We start from the raw sequence: 17,288 nt of genomic DNA on the forward strand, positions 1-17,288 counted from the left end.
GAAGTGCCCCCATTGGTTGCAGGCCCGACATTGAATTATTGGCCGCCCCTTAGCGTCGTACTGCATTCTGCTCCAATTTTTGTTGTTGTTGTTGCCTCTCCCTCCTCTTCGGTTACCTCTATAACCACCGAATGATGTAGTGGGGTCGGCTTGCGGCTGGGCGGAGCCCGCTGCTGCGGACAGTGAGGGTTGCTCTTGCGTGAAGAATACTTGGTTCCCTTTTTTTTTTCATGTTGTAGGGACACTCTTTGATAGCGTGTCCCAACATTTGGCAAATTTCGCAGAATGCCTTCTTCAAGCAGGTGCCTTTTGTGTGGACTTCTTCCTTACATTCCGTGCACCACACGTCCTCGTTTTTACGCGTGCTTCCTTTCATGTTCTTAAATTCCTTCATCATACGGTGCATATCCTTTTGAAGAGCTTGCACCTTTTTGCCGGACTCGCCATCGCTGCTGCTTCCCTCGGAAGAGTCATCATCCTCGGTCGAGCTATCCTTCTTCTTTTTCTTCTTGGATGTCTTGGTCTCGCCCTCGAGATCCATCGCTCTATTATATGCATCTTCGTACGAGGTTGGTGGAACAATTTTCATCTTCTTCTGGATGGAGTGTTTTAGTCTTTCGATGAACCATCTCTTTTTCAACCCATCCGTTGGTTGGCTCTCCATTTTCCCCAACAGTTCATTGAGCTGCCGACTATAGGCTTGAACAGTCTCATTCTTGTTATGCTTTGTGCCATAGATTTCGGCTACTATTTCATTGTTGTCTCTGATAAGGCGGAACTCTATCCTGAATTCCTTCTTCAGGTCGGGCCATGTGCCGACTTTGGTCTTATCCATATCTGAGTACCAATCGATGGCCACTCCCCTTAAGGTTGCTGGAAATTGTGTTACCCATTCGTCTTGGTCGGTAACACCGTTCGTTGACCATATGGTTTCGCAAGTGCGGTAATGGCGGACGGGATCTTCCTTGTCGTCATTGTTGAACTTCGGTAGTTTCTGTTTACTCGCCATTGATGGGGGTCGTCTCCCCGGAGGTGGCTGTGGCTGTGTTTGTGCCCCTGCGCCACTCCCTCCGGCGCCGGTAGTGTGTCCTGCTTGGGTGACTTGGGGTATGGTGTTTTGCCTGCCGTGTGTCGCACCTACAGCCGTACGGTTGTCCTCCCCTTCGTTCTCACTCGCGCCCGCTATTGGCTCCCTTTGGTGGTCCTCACTTCGCGGCATAAGGGATAAGTTTCTGAATTGATCTCGGATCTCTTCGACTAGATTCCTCCGTATCCTTGTTTCCTCCAAAAACTCTTCGTGGCTTCTCACCCTACGGTGTTCTGGCGATGCGTAGAAATTTCCCTCAGCTTCTGCCCCCTCCGTGACACCTCCTTGGTTCCCTTCGGGCAACCCTTCGCCAGGTCATCCTTCGGCAAGTTGCCTCAGCCTCCGTTTACGTTCTACTTGTTGCTCTAGAATCAAGGCCCTCTGCGCGGCCTTCCACTCCTCCGTTTGTGCTTTCTTATTTCTATCTTTGTTTAATAGGTTGGGCATTAATTCCTGTACATTTCCATAAATAACAACACATAAAAACAAAACACTCCTTTATTAATTCATCTCATCAGATACAACTTGTGTCAATATTATGACACCTTTATTCAATTATAGAATGTTCTTTTGTCCCTCTGGGATTCAGGGTTCAATTTCCTCTTGGCCTCGTGCCATCACGCTCCACTTCCCGACGGCTGCTTTCTTCGTATTGTTGGAGGATTTGTTGGCGTCGCTCTTCCCGGGCAATCTCCTCCAGGCGAGTTCGTTGTGCCAGTGATGCGTGTGCAAGCAACCGGGGGAGGTGGTTCATCAACCGATTTACTACCGAGCTAACTGCCAGTGCTGTCCACATGGCACTTGTTGGGATTTCAGCCTCCGTGGCCTCCCTTCGGACGTAGGTCTCGATGGCGACTTGAAGGAGGATTGAGAATTCCCTCGTTGCAGTGTCTTCTCCGTGGTAGAGCTCTGTTTGCGCGTCGTCGGCCTCTGGGTTTATCTCACCAACGAGTAGGCCCATTGTGTCCGTGTGCCTTCCGCTCCCTCCTTTCCCGAGTAAGTCTAGGCAACGGCGGCAAATGTTTGCCTCACAGGGTAAACAAAAAGAGTACAAAAGTAATGCAGAAATGGACAATGCAAGTACAAGATGAATACGAGAATAAGCTTTCCATTAATGACTCAGAATGCACCCAATGTCCAGAGTATTTTTTGTCGTAAACATCACCTCTTCAATACCCGCAGGTAGTACAATATATAACAGCCGATGGGGTGCGACACAACCGTCGCGACTCCAACTACCTACCCGTCGGCTACTAACTACTAACAAATAACATTACTACCAAAACATAAGATATATGTATTTCCCGACAACAACTTTTGTGTATGTAAGCCTTGACTATCATCAATCTCTTTTCTAAGTTATAAATTTATATATGTTATATTTTTAACAAATTCTCAATATCCATTTTGGAAAGGAAACAATGGACTCTTGTAAGAACACCCCTGGTTTGCTAATCAATTTTTTTTGATACGTTTACCAATAATAATTTTATCAAACAGTTGACAAGCCTGCAAATGTAAGAAGTTTCTGATCTCTTCTCCCGGGTTTAAGAGGTTAGATGTGTGGACAAACAGTTTGGATGCATTAACATGAAAGAACTAAATTAGATGTTTAAGTTTGTTTCCACATTGTCATTGAATCATATCAATATGCAGCAAATAAACTCCTTCATGTTAAACTGATACAACTTGGGAGTGAGTTTGAGACAACCTATTGAATATTCAGTCTGAGATACAATAATGACCAATACATGATTGCAACCTGTGGCAGGTCGTGAAAGAATATTAATGGAAATTTCTGACCTGCAGATCCTTGCAAATATTAAACACAGTGCCTAGGGAAAGACCATGTCCAGATTCACCTTCCTTTCTCCTTCATGGCAGCCCAAAGACAGATGCTTAGTCTGTGAGAATCCAGAGGTTCATACACCCACCCAAGGGGTCATCCGCCAGTATCATACACCCACCCAAGGGGTCATCCGCCAGTATAAGGCATTCATCACCAGCAGCCATGTGAGTATGAGAAAGCATGTGCTCAGAAATCCTCTGTTATGTTGTGGCTTAATTGCATATTTTTCCAACTCAAGAAGGTGTCCTTTGACCAGCAATATACCATTATTGGCACCTAGGAAAATGCCAAGAAATTCAAAATCTGAAATTATCACACTTGAAGTTGACTCATAGTTTGAAAAGTGTGGCGATCAATTTGGATGACTAATCAAACTGCCACGTCTCTTCCCTTAAAGTCTGGCAGACTGAGTTTATTCCAATCAAATCCTCTCACACCACTTCTAGAATGGATGGCTTGATGAATGAGATTGCTATGCATAGCTGTGAATGGATTCCCCTCGTGCCTTGCACATCACTTTCTTTGTTTCCATAGGTCCTCAAATATGACGGGAAGAAATATTATTTTCCATGACTTCCTTTGGTCTTGCAATTCAATAATACTATGGTATCATTCAATATGGGAGAGTCATATGTGAAGTGGCGATCCTATAGTAGAGATGGGGGGTCCATGTCACATTTCAATTGCTCTGTCTTTTTTGTGACCTGTCTTCTTGAGTTTGTATTATCAATATGAGAATCCTCAAATCGATGCCTCGTCTTGTTTTTTTCTTTAATACCCTGCCTCTATCCTTTTCCCTCACATCTCATCTAAAGACTTTTGAAATACTTATTACCCTCTTCCTTTTTTTCCCAGTGATTAAAACACCATTCAACACCATAAAGATTATAAATTTCTACAGCCAGCTCATTAGATAATTGTGCCAAACTTGAATATCACAATCACTTGAAATCTTGAAACTTTTTAATCAAACTAAGAAGTCTATTTTTCTGTAAAATACTACAAATCTATAGACTCACAAATTGATCTATGATCATACCTGCAAAAACCTTCTTCTCACACAAGCTGAGACTCTAATTGAATCTCACTACATTGACTAGAAAGGATCTCTCACAACTGCAGCCAATCTTCTTCGAGAGGGATTTTGCCCTCTAGAAGGCTGAGATGAACTCGGTTCAATCTCACAGACCCACAAGGGTTTCACTAGAGAGAAATAACATAATCTGCATTATCCAAGTGAGCGCTTGAAATGCCTTTTATACTTTTCCCTGCCAAACTTCCCGAAAAGCAAATTTAAAATTCACCTTTTTAAGTAGAACTCCATTTTAGCTCCAAAAGACCTTTTTTTAAAAAATAATGATAATTTTGAAATGTAAGGTCATTGTTTTATGTGTCAAAATGATTTAAAACTTTTCGTCTCGATTCCAACGACCTTGAACACTAATATGCTTTCAAAAATATTCTAATAAAATTTAAGCAACCTTAGTAAAATGATTAAAATAAAGCCATTAATACCCCCAAGTTGCGGAAATTGTCGAAAAGCATCAGAATCAAAATTTGACTACACGGGATGATACTGATGACGAAACAAAGCCAACTAGGTGACTTATTATAAATAGATGCCCTCTCCAAGATTCTTGGAGAACACACTAAAAGCTGAAAATCACCTTGGAAAGTGTTGTAAGTGTCCTCAAGACTAATTGAGCTGACTGGCAACAACAAATAACTCCTCTGACAAAGTTGACACTCACTGAGAAGGTTAGAGCCAACTGCAGTGCTAGAGAACATAAAAATTGGGACGTTACAACTCTTGTTGCTTTTTAACAACTCTAGTAACAAGATCAAGGAATGCCTTATGCTAGTTGATTGTTTTACACAAGGAGATCTGTATTGTATAGAAATTCTTTCAAATTTAAAATTCAAATACTTTTTTTTATTTTTATTAGCATGTCATTGAGGTTCTCATATGATAATTGATTTTTTGATATGAATAAGTTCATTTACTAGAGATAAATAAGCAATACTCTAAGATCTATAGTCCTTACCTAGTCCATGATTTTATTTTGAATGGTATATGTATGTATTTGATTGTGTTCTTTTTAATATTTGTATGGAATCATTGTGGACTGATGCTGCTGTTTAGTTCTTATTAGACCCTAGCAATCTTTTTGATAAATCATCCTTCTTTTTGTCATTTGCCCTTTTTTGCTATAAATTTGTTGTTTCTTGGTCTTGGCTTCTTCACATTTTATGGCAAGTGAGCATGGCAAATAGCCCTGGACATGGAGGGCATTCTCACTCAAAGAAAATACTTACGAATTGTTCTTTTCTAGATGGGATCCCCGCAGTTGGCATCTCCCCTTTTGCATCAGGGTGGTCTACATATAAACGGAATGTAAGAATAGTTTGTAAATGTCTTTTTTTAACAATGGTAGTTTGTGGGAAAGTAACGATATTTTGCTGTAGTACCTTTATATGAGAACTAGCGATGTTTCATTTCAGTAGCTTTCAAAGAGAAGTAACAATGTTTGAAAGGATTAGCTATGTTTGAAAGGATTAGCTTTGTGTGAGTACTTAAAGTAGTTCAGTAGCTTTCAGAGAGAAGCAACAATATTTAAGTAAAGAATGTACAACAATATACTTTGTGACATTATATTTATATCTCTCGTTTTTAAGTTAGAGGGTTATTACTTATTAGTCAAGTGCAGAAAGTATATGTACATCTTTTAATTAAGGGTGGGATGCAGATCACTGTTGTAATTTTTTTGTTATAAGTGTCATTAATGTCCAAGGCCACACTCATAAGGAAAAATTTAGGTGTAGTTTTTAGGCTTGTAAATTTTTTGTGTGTTTGCAAATTTTCTGTGTGTGTGTGTGGGGTTTATACTTATAGGCTTACAAAGTGTGTGAGTGTGGGGTTTATAGGTTCGCAAAGTGTGTACGTGTGTGTGCTTTGGCTTGCTTTGTGTGTTGTTTATAGGCTTGCAGAGTATTTGTCTGTGTGGGTGGTTTTTAGGTTTGCAATGTGTGGGGTTTTAAGGTTTACCCTGCGTGTTTTTGGAGGGGGGGAGGGTTTGAGTGGTTTTTAGACTTGCAATGTGTGTGTGTGAGGTATTTAGGCTTGTAATGTTATGTGTGTCTGTGTGGTATCTATCTACTCCATTATGATTTGGTAACTTAGGTTCTAATTTTCTTTATTAAATATATAGTTCAAATTTTTGTTCCAAACTTCCAACTATCTGAATCTTCTGTATTTTAAGCCTTGACTATCATCAATCTCTTTTATAAATTATAAATTCCTAAATGTTATAGTTTTAACAAATTCTCAATATCCGTTTTGGAAAGGAAACAATGGACTCTAGATCAGCAATGTTGCAACAGGATACAGCTACTAGTAAATGACTGATAAAGTGATACTTATGAGAGACTAATTAATGACCCAAGAAGGTACGATCATTTAGAGGAGGATAATAAAAACAAATGGGAAACCTTTAAGGCAGGATTTGAAACGAAATTCAACAAATGGCATGTTGATACCTGAATCCATAATGAGTCAGTAATGCTTAAGCAAGAATAAAAAAGAGATTCAATTAAAGATTATAATTTAAGATTGTTGAATATGGCAAGTATGCTTGCAAATTCTATAGGGGATGAATTTGGAAAACAATATTTTATTAATGGATCGAAAAATCCTATCAAAGAAAGTTAGCTATAGTAATGCATAGAGTTACTTGTTGAATGTGGAACAATACCAATGCTTAAAATCTGAACAAGATGGTGATGGGGAATCATACAAGTATGAAAGGAATTACAATATTGTTGCAAAAATTGACAAAGAAAGGAAAGACTGTAGTAGAATTGTGATATTATGTGTGTGTGTGTGTGGTATCCATCTATTCCATTCTGATTTGGTATCTTAGGTTCTAATGTTTCTTTTTAAAATATGTATTTCAAATTTTGTTCCATACTTTCATTACTATCTGAATCTTCTGTATTTAAGCCTCGACCATCATCAATCTCTTTTCTAAATTATAAATTTATATATGTTATATTTTTATCAAATTCTCAGTATCCATTTTGTAAAGGAAACAATGGACTCTGGATTGGCAATGTTGCAACAGGATACAGCTACTAATAAGTGATTGATAAAGTGATACTTATGAGAGACTAATTAATAACCCAAGAAGGTACGACCATTTGGAGAAGGATAACAAAAAGAAATGGGAAATCATAAGGTAGGTGAAAAGAAATTCAACAAATGGCATCTTGATACCTGAATCCATAATGAGTCAGTAATGCTTAGGCAAGAAAAAAAAAGAGTTTCATTTAAAGATTATAATTTAAGATTGTTGAATATGGCAAGTATGCTTGCAAATTCTATAGGGGATAAATTTGAAAAACAATATTTTATTAATGGATTCTAATGAACTATCAAAGGAAGTTATAGTAATGTATAGAGTTACTTGTTAGATTTGGAACAAAAGTAATGCTTAAAAGCCAAACAAGATGGTGATGAGGAAACATACAAGTGTGAAAGCAATAACAAAATCGTTGCAAAATTGACAAAGAAATGAATGACTGTTGTAGAAAAACCAGGTATGTGATTTTTAAAATGCACAAACTTAGGGATTATGATGCATATTTACATGTTTGATGTAAATCTGTAATTTTGGATACTTGGGTCACTTGTAGTGGGTGTACCTTATGATAATTGCTGTTCAGATTCATTTATGCTGATGATACATTGAGCTGTGCTGTTTCCTTGGGTTGTTGCTTATAGAACCCATTTGGTTCCAAGTTTGTGGTACTTGTGAAATCTAGGGTTATTTTGGCTTACCTTATGTATGATAGAAATACTATGGCATGTATCTTTTTATAGTAGGAAATTAAAATGGATTATAATTCTCAAAGGTTAGATAACTTGCAATACATAAATAAATGAGGGTTGTGCTTTATTTAGATCATATGATCATTTGTGCTATACATAGTTCCAGGACTCGCTAGGACTTGCCGAGTCCTAGTGAGTCTCGAGCTGAGTGACCCTAGCCGAGTCTCATGGACTCGGGACTCTCTAGGACTCGCTCTAGGCAAGACTCACTAGAAATTGTTTTTTTGCCGAGTTTTTGCCGAGTTCTGTCGATTTTTTGCCGAGTCCCGAGTCGGGTCAGCCTTGCCGAGTCCACGTCGAGCCCAAGTCTCGTTTCTATGGTGCTATAACAATAATTTGGTCGATTGTGACAGCTGTATATATCTTACATTTTATTGGATTTCTTTATTGTTTCATCTTTATTACATTACTTTGTGGAGTTAATTGATCATGAAGGAATAACGCAACTTGTTCTCATATGGTATCAAAGTGGAGGGGGGCAATTCCCCAAGGCTGATCAAGTAAGTTTCTTACAAGTTGTGTGGATTCGTTGCATGTTGCGTGGAGCCATTGAAGGAACTCAAGTTGTGGAGGAGTTTTAGAATTTATGTTGTGTGGTTGTGAGGCTAGATCAAGGGTTGGAAGAAAAATTCTTCCACATCATATTTTATTAGACTTCTGGAAAAATTATGTTTAAACTTTAAAGGTTCAAGTTAAAGGTATAAAGAGGTTGTGTTGTGAATTTTAGATCTTCTCTTCGATGTACAATGTGGAGCTACGAGTTTAGGTTGGCATCTTCTATAATTGTTTGCAAAGATAGAATCCTTGCAGAAATCCATCTATTATCAATTGTACACTTTAGAAATGTCATTTTATTTTCCAAATTTGCAATTGGAGTTCCTAGTGTATTCTAGGAGGAGACGACCTAGATAATAGGTCATTGTGACTAGTGTAGAAGGTCACCACAAGCCATTTTTGTTCTAGGAAGAGCTTTTGTCTAGTTATGCATGTCAAAGCAATGCTTGAGTAGTTCTTAGGTGGCAAACCAATCGGTGGAATAATAGGGAACTAGCAAGTGTTGATTTCTCATTTGGGTACATTCAATAATTTATCTCAAGTGGTTTGAATGAAAAATTTGCTGAGGGTGGAGGGTAAGTAGTGGCATTGCAAAAAGTAGTATGGGTAACATGGGAAGTGTGGCAATAACGTTTCGGTCTTTATCCTTAAGGCATGGCTCAACCTTCTCTAAAATGAAGTAACCAAAGGGATTAGCTAGTTGTAATAACCATATCCTAGAATTTTTATCAAACCTTGCAACTTTTCACAAATTTCACTTTGCAGGCATTGTGTCAAACAATTGGTTGTATAAAGAACCAAACACTTTATTTTTTAATATCGTAAATGGCTGCAACTATCTTTAATGATCATTGACAATCTTTCATACAGCTAATATTCATTAATCAGCTCATAGATATTAAATCAAACAATTGTCTTAAAGTGCTGAAGCAAATATTCAAATTTACAATGTTTGAACAATATTCTGACCTTTAATAGTAAAAAGGTCCTGCAATGCTGAATACTCCTATTTCCTACCACAATGGGCTTTTTGCACCTGCCACTTCCGATCTTGGCATTGTCGCCCCTACTTCTCTCTGGGCCTTTCTTGGCATTATTCCTAGTTCCATGCATTTGGCCGATGGTTCTGCCTACAATGGGTTGGCTGTTGACAGTTTGGTTTGGAGCTCTGTGTATTGGTGTCTTCTCCTGTTTCATCCCTCTCCTACCTAGGTAGGGTTTCTGGAAAACGCTCGGATCATGGGGCTTCTCACATGTCCCCCCCTTCCACAATGGCTAATAATGATCTGCTGCCCTAGTCATTTAGTGGTGCGGCTAGAAATGCATCTCCTTGCTTGACGAAGGTTATCAAAGATTCTTTTTCCATGCCTATTTGCACAGAGACTAGGGCATCTTACTTGGATGCGATAAAATCTCTGGCTCACTCCTCCATTGTTGATAGGGCATCCCCCTTGGAGGCAGTCAATACCTCAGCCCATTCTTTTGCCAATTTGGCCCATTCCAATGTTCACAGAGGTACTGATACTAGAAAAATTATTCATTGCATAGATAATCCTATTGAACTAAATTTTGATGTAGAGTTAAAGAAAGACTTGATGGAAAATGAAGATTATTGAGCTGTTTATGGCTGAGTCATCCAAATCTGCACAATTATATATCTAAAACCTGGTTCTTCTGATGGAAGAAAAATAGGAAATATACCCCTGTGCCAAAGCCTTCTTTGTTGTAAAATGTCACTACCTATTTTATACTTTGCCAACTTCCCCAATGTGTTAGGCGATTGAATGAGATTGCTATTATAAGTGACAACTGCCAGGCCTAACTCTCACAGCCCTATTGTGACCTTGGTAGAAGCTTTTGAATAGTCCAACTGCAGTAAAATTCTCTTCTTTTTTGAGGCTCAATAGGATTGCTACACTCAGTGATTCAACGTGTGAGGTCCTTTTTGTCTTGTGAGGTGGAAATAGAGACAAAGGCTGTCCTAATTTTATTAGGACTCAATTTTACTTCTTTTTAACTCCAACAAGCTGATTCAAGGAACTGGAATGCCTCTTTTTGAAAGTCTTCAACTTCCAGCAACTCTCCTGTACTCTCACATCTCCTTCCAATAGTGACACCACTCTCCTTTTTAGCGTATTTTTCCAAAAGAACTATTGGTGATAGGACAAATAGATTCCTAAGGGCATCGAGACTCTTCCACTTACACTTCTTTTCCAAAGGTTTTAATGAAATCAGTGATAGTTTTACAACAGCCATGTTCCCCATAATATGCCAAGGGTGGCCATCTGTCCTCATCTAAATATGGCGGGTAAAATAGAATGATAAGGTGGGGACGTCTAGCTATACCTTAATCTTAATAACTACTTCTTGTGTATGGTGCTGCTGCATCAACACCTCTTACAAAGCTCATATACCTTTCAAAACCTCAACGCCTTCTCTACAAAAGGCTACAATTGGTGTATATAGCAGATTAGGGATACATAATATTCAATTTGTTCCTCAACCCCATAAGATATCTCTCAAGCAATGGCAACAGCTATTTTAAGTTAGGCATTCAATATAATTTGACCCACACCATTAAAGACGAAGCCTTTTACAATTCTTTTAAAAAAATTTTCTTGCCAAAACTTCAATAAATTTACACCTGTAATCTTTAGTACTAAGAAGGGCTTTTCTTTTTTGAACAATTTCTTGCCTGACAAACATTCAACACAGTTATGTATTCTATTTGAATCAACCATGATATATTTCTTTCATCTCACACAAACCTTGATCCTGAGTGAACTATGCTGTATTGGCTACAAAGGAATCTTTCACCACTGAAACCAATCCTCATTTGAGGGTTGTCATCCTGCGGTGGGAGAAATTTGCCCAACTACACAACTAGGGTTCAGAAAACATCAAATGTTTAGAGTGAATCAAATGAAACTTTTCAACCTCTTTTAGAACCTCTTGTGGATTTTTCCAGAAATTATATACTTTTTAAATGATATTTCTTTTTGTTCCATAAAAGTGACTTTATATTATTTTACTTTTTGGCCTTAGCTAAAGTTGCTTTATAAAATACACTACTCAATAACACAATTAATTAAAAGCAAGTTGCTCGAAAAATATTAATTTTAGACATTAATTAATTAAATTATTTTCTTTCTGATCAATGAGGCCAAAAAGGGGACGTTACACTAGTTAGCTAGTTTGTTAAGCAATTATTTCACTTGAATAACCAAACTATATATTATGTCAAATGGTAAGCTATCATCCTAAAAGAAGAGATTCCATAAAACAATTGGAAAACTGATTGTAGTAAATGTACATTACATTGAATGTTGTAATCAGCTGTAGCATAACTTAATAACCTGAATCTATTTATTGTAAATGGAATGAATGATGTAAATCTTTGAAGGATATTTGTTGCTGAACTAGTTGATGCAAAGATTTAGAAAAAATTGCCCATCACATGCCTAGTAGTTTGAAATACTTTTAGCTCACCTTTCAAGAGTAACAACAGGTTTGAAAAGTTATTTAAAGACTTCCATAATGTTTGAAACAGTATATATTGTACTTGCATGTAATGTTCTCTTTTCTGATTCATCCGAACTTTCTTGGAGAGCGTCAGCTTTTTTGAAAATAAATTCTAATAGTGACAACAAGTTCTTGGAGGTAAGACTTTCACAATGGTACTTTCCATGTGTGAATCCAACATTTTGGGAACACTCCAAACTTCTTGGCGAAGTCCATCATCCTTGGATAGTGCCAACTTTCATGGACAAAGTTCTATGCACTTAAGGAGTTGGTGGAATTATCAAGACAATTTAATTGGCTTGTTTTAATATTTAGTAAGACCTTGGGATGATTTAAAAAGAGAATTATTAAATAATTAGATATCAAAGTTATCACAAAAGTAAAATAAATGACAACTTATATTTAATTATTTAACAAGGTGTTTTAAGGGTGTAGATAAAGTGTCACTAGGCTCAAGGTGTTGAAAAGTGGTCATAAGGACACTTCATATTATTTTATTAAAAGAAAATGCTTTTAAACAAAGAAGCTAAAATATGCTTTTTCAGAAAAGTGAAAAAAATTAAAACACACATTTTTGAAAAAGCAAAAATGATTTTTCCTAAATAGCTTTGGAAAGGTTATAAATGGAGGTTGGGTCTTGTTGTGCAAATCGCACACCCATCCTTGTCTTGGACAGGGACCCCCCGGTTTGTGCCTTTTTGTCTTTGCGGAAGAGGAAGGGGATATGAAGGGTCAAGTTGGTGAGTGATGGAGTCTGGAATGTCATCTTGATCTTCAAATGCCCTGAAATTTGGCTAAGTCTAGAATTTCCTGACCCTGAAATTTGGCTAACTCTGAAAAACTGAGGAATCCTCCAAAAACTAGAATTTGCAATATAACTCCTGGAGGTCCGAAACCACTCTCAAACATCCTGAATGTATATACGGAATATAACTTAAAGTATTTATACTCAAATGTTATATTCCATAAAATGATCCTTCGGCGAGATCTTTACAAACTTGCCCAAGTGCCCAAGCTCGCACTTCGTGAGGAAAACGTTTAAAATCGCTAAAATGCCCAAATTCGGACCTTGGGGCTAAAATGTGAAAAAGTGAAAAAGTTGCCAAAAGTGCCTTGAGGTTCGAAAATTCACTTAAGTTGCCAAAAGTGCCTTAAGGTCTGAAAATTGCTTAAGTTGCCAAAAGGTGCTTTAGGTCCGAAAATGATAGAGTTCGCAAAAATGTTTAAATGCTCTGAAATTCACCTTAGACTTCCAAATTCTGCCCCTGGGGCCGAAATTCAAAGTTTGACAAACTTGCAAAGAGGGCTGAAAGGTCCGAAGTTTTTCATAAATTACAAAAACGTCCAAATGGTTCGAAGTTTTTTTTTTCGATTTTCAAAAATGCCTTGAAACTCCGAAGTTGCAAGAAGTGTTCAATGGTCCGAAAATTACCCTTCAGCTGGAACAAAAACCCCAAGCACTCCGAAATTCGCCAGAAGGTTAAAATTTGCGAAATCCCAAAGGGTGTAAATGGTCCGAAGTTTTTTTTTTTTTCAAAGTTGCAAAACTCCCCAGGCTTCGAAAATTGGATAAATTCGCCAAAGACGTTAAAATCGCAAAATTCCAAAGTGTTAAATGGTCCGAAGTTTTTTCCAAAGTTGCAAAAAACCTCTTCAAAGTCTGAAATTTGCCATGGTGCCCAGAATTGCAACGCACAGGCCCTGATGTAAGGAATGCGAAATTGATAAATCCTCCATTCCACCAAAGTTGCGAGCTGGAGAAAGCCACGAAGAAGCAAAGGCAATTCTGGCGAAAACCCCAAATGCTCCGAAATCCAGAAAGGGCATGAGTGTTAGGATTTAAAAATTTGCAAGAGCTCTTCAAACCTCCAAAATCGCACTTAAGAAGTTTTCAAAACGTCGTAAACCCATTCAAAATGCCCAAGACTCCAAAGGTAAAATCACGCAGAAGTAAATCGCCCAAACACTATCAAGACCAAGGATTAGATTTCACATTCGAACTGAAAGCAGAAGCATTTTCAAGATACATCTCACAAAGAGCTTCTCAAGCCAGATGTCGTAATTAAATTTAATATTTGTTAAATTAATTAATTAATTTTTCAAATTAATTTAATGAAGTGAAATTGGTTGATTGATCGCAGGACGTCATTAAAGAACCAGGAAAAAGACTTGAAACGCAAATCAAGGAAGGATCGCAATCCAAGGCCAGGCGCTGAAGACTGGAAAAGAAAAAGATATGGGAACATGCTGCAGGAGCGCGAGAGCAACCAAACATTGGGAACCCTGCCGCTGAACAAAGATGAAGTCCACCACCGGGACCAAAGACCAAAGAATACTCTGAATGCTGCAAGTTTATGCCTTCTCGAGAAAACGCACACAGTTGGATTTAAGTCCAGAAATTCAGTTTTAAAACTGAAAAGGCTTTATTGTAAACTGCCTATGGGTCCCATGCAAAATATTTTTGTGGATAACTATTCCCAACCACCAAAAAGATTGGATAGACCTGAATTAAAGCCAAATGTTGGCAGGTAGTTGAGATAGTTGCTAGTTGGATAACTGAGAATTAATTCGGCCTGGGTTAAAGCTGTCAGCTTCTAGAAGGCAGATTAGGATCCTTGGATGCAGTCCATCCTGGCCTCTGATTGAAAATTGTAAAACTATAAAAGGCAGAGGCCTTTCTTTTGTAAAGGGTTAGATAATCAGAGCTTGTTAGATAGTTAGATTTAAGAGTTAGAATAGGTTAGATTTTAAGCAGTAGCATAGAGATGCTGCAGAAATTGTTGTAATAGGCAGATGAAATCAATATATAAACATTGATTTGGTGTTTATTGTCTTGTTTTCATCTTGTTTGCATGGTTTCTCTCAGCATTTTAGATAGATCTTTCTATTTTGGGTGTGCAGGTATTTGATAGATTCGGGCTCATACCACTAAGGATATACTGATTGTGTATCCTTTTGTGTGGTTAACCTGAGCCTTTAATTGTGCTTAGTTCAATTGCAGGTGTCCGTCTGAGCTGCGCCAGAATTGGGTGCTTAGCCGTGCGTCTCTAGTCTGAAAATCTTCCAAGTCCCTTTGAAGATTGCACCGTTCCTGCAAGGTTGTGAGCTATTCTGGCCAAGCAGGAATTGGTTATGTTGAATATGTCTACCCACATACCCGTGTTGTTAGTTTTAGATCTCCTAACCCTTTTCTTTTGCTCTTTATTGCGTAATTCGAGAATCACAGCAGACTAGCTTGTCGCAAATCGTAAGTCCCCTTGTGTTTCTAGCAAAAGCACATCAAACCACTGAGCAATCCTGCAGTCAAGACCTGACAAATGAAACCTTGAGGTTGTCTCCTTTGATCAAACTTAGAAAACAGCATTAGAGACTTCCTTATCTCAAGAGAGAGTAGGATAATCAGTTGGCTATTCTATTCTGCGTTGGCCGTATGGAGTTTGCAGCAATGCCATTTCAGACACGTCAACAGGTCTTTAAAAAAGGTTATTCCTATTTTTCTAAGGATGAAAAAACTTTGGCAAATTCAGTTTTGGGGACGAAAACCCTCCTAGTTGGTTGAGTGATTTCATCCCAAAATCACTATTGCGACAAATGCAAAGTCTTTTCTAATTTGGTTCCGAAGATGAAAATTTTTGATGTGTTTTAACAAGGTTTTTTTTTTCCTTTTTTCTTGGTAATATTTACTCGAGTTTCAGATGATTTAGTACTTTCCAATTCATTAGTACCTTTTGTACCTATCATACCAGCAACTAATTTGTTCTGTTTCAGATCTGCAGTTATTAAGAATTCCTATCATGGCTGATATCAATTATTTTCATGTGTTTGGGAAGCATTTTAATTTGACAACAATTTTGATTCTGACAGTGTGACAGCAGTATAGAGTTGTATCACTATATCAGCCTCTTCTTTAATCTTTTAATGTATGCTTCAGGTGGGTTGATGAACACACATTTTTAGTATGATAGTCCATTCTCATTTTGTGTCTTTTAGACTAATTTATGTTTGCAGCAATTTGATTTTGTAATCAGAATATAATATGAGACTTCCTTATGCAATATATCAATCATTTATGCTATTTTGTATTGCATCCATGCATATCTTGTAAACCTCAAACGGTCATACCACCATAGGTATATATGTGTATGCATTTTATCTTGTAAAAATAGATGGTTTATAGCAATTCATATGCATATCATGTTCATAGGTTTCAGTCAGTTCACCACTTGACCCAATGTATTTCGTTAGTTTGTTTTGACATTGAACAAGCTGGTTTGATTAACCATTTTGGTTTGAACCAGCTTAGACATTTTTCCAATGGCTTGCATTAATGCATGTTGTTCATTGAAGAAGTATTGATTGAGGTTGGTTGTGCCGCCTGCATGCTATGGTCTGCTTGCCACCATTTCATTCTATTTGCATACACTGTAGTTAGTAGTGTGGTCAAAGCATTGTATGTTCTCACCTTGCCCACTTTGGGATTTGGGTGATCAAAAAGTTTGAAGGCATTGCATATTCATTTTATATCCAAAAAAAACTAGGGGGTTTGTTACATTGCAACACCACCATGCTCTCCGAATGAGTGGTATGACAACCTAAAAGGATGAAATGAAGCACCAAAAACCATCAAAATTTTGAGTCACCCATCTGTTAGGAACCCACAACAATTGTGGCCAAGCATGAAGATGTTCTTAATCAACATTAAATTGCTCAAAAAGAGTACAGCCGTTGTCTGAAAGAGTATGGCCTACTACATGAAAGTACAACCAGGATTATATCATAAATTCCTTTCAGAACTTGCTTGCAATCAGTTTGGATTGTTCAGACTTCAGAGAACTATCAATTCTGTTGTCTTTTGACCTCCCAAAAGGAGTGACTAATATACCTATCACCCACAAAAAAAACATGATAAGATTGACAGGGTATGACCTGCATTAATACTATGCCAAAAAGCTGCAATTTCCTTCATTGGTGTGGCTTGCGCAATGAAAATATCTTAAAATGACTTCATGAAATCAGTCAACCCAAAATGATGTTGCCTTCAAGCTACAAAACTTTGGGAATCATTATGTATGTGATTAGCACAATAAACTTCACAAATTAAAAACTTTGAAACTTAAACATTCCACATTGTTAGGAATAGGGTGTCATACACTTGCACAAGAAAGAATTATTTTAATTATGTAAAATAAATTGTATTTGTGTTGCATCTTTAGATGTGTTTAGCCACATTAAATATTTATTTGGGTCCACTTTTAAAGTTGCATGTAACATTGGTTAGATGTTTTATGTGTGAGTTGCACGTGTGAAAATTATTTAATATTTAGGAAACTAGCACCAAAAAAATAAATTTGGGGTCAACGGTTTTGTGTACTCATGGTTTTGAAGCA

At 37.6% G+C, this 17,288-nt stretch overlaps 1 protein-coding gene across 5 annotated transcripts in view; it reads left to right on the top strand.

Annotated features, from left to right (window-relative positions):
• The window catches only part of LOC131047927 (isopentenyl phosphate kinase), a 307,620-nt gene that overhangs the window by 115,869 nt on the left and 174,463 nt on the right, over positions 1-17,288 (top strand). For all 5 annotated transcript variants that reach the window (XM_059218360.1, XM_059218359.1, XM_059218358.1 and 2 more), the window contains exon 5: positions 5,270-5,331. In XM_059218360.1, the coding sequence (XP_059074343.1) occupies positions 5,270-5,331 (62 nt within the window). The remainder of the gene's footprint in view (positions 1-5,269; positions 5,332-17,288) is intronic.

Source organism: Cryptomeria japonica, chromosome 3 (genome assembly GCF_030272615.1).
Source record: "Cryptomeria japonica chromosome 3, Sugi_1.0, whole genome shotgun sequence".
Classification (NCBI taxonomy): Eukaryota; Viridiplantae; Streptophyta; class Pinopsida; order Cupressales; family Cupressaceae; genus Cryptomeria; species Cryptomeria japonica.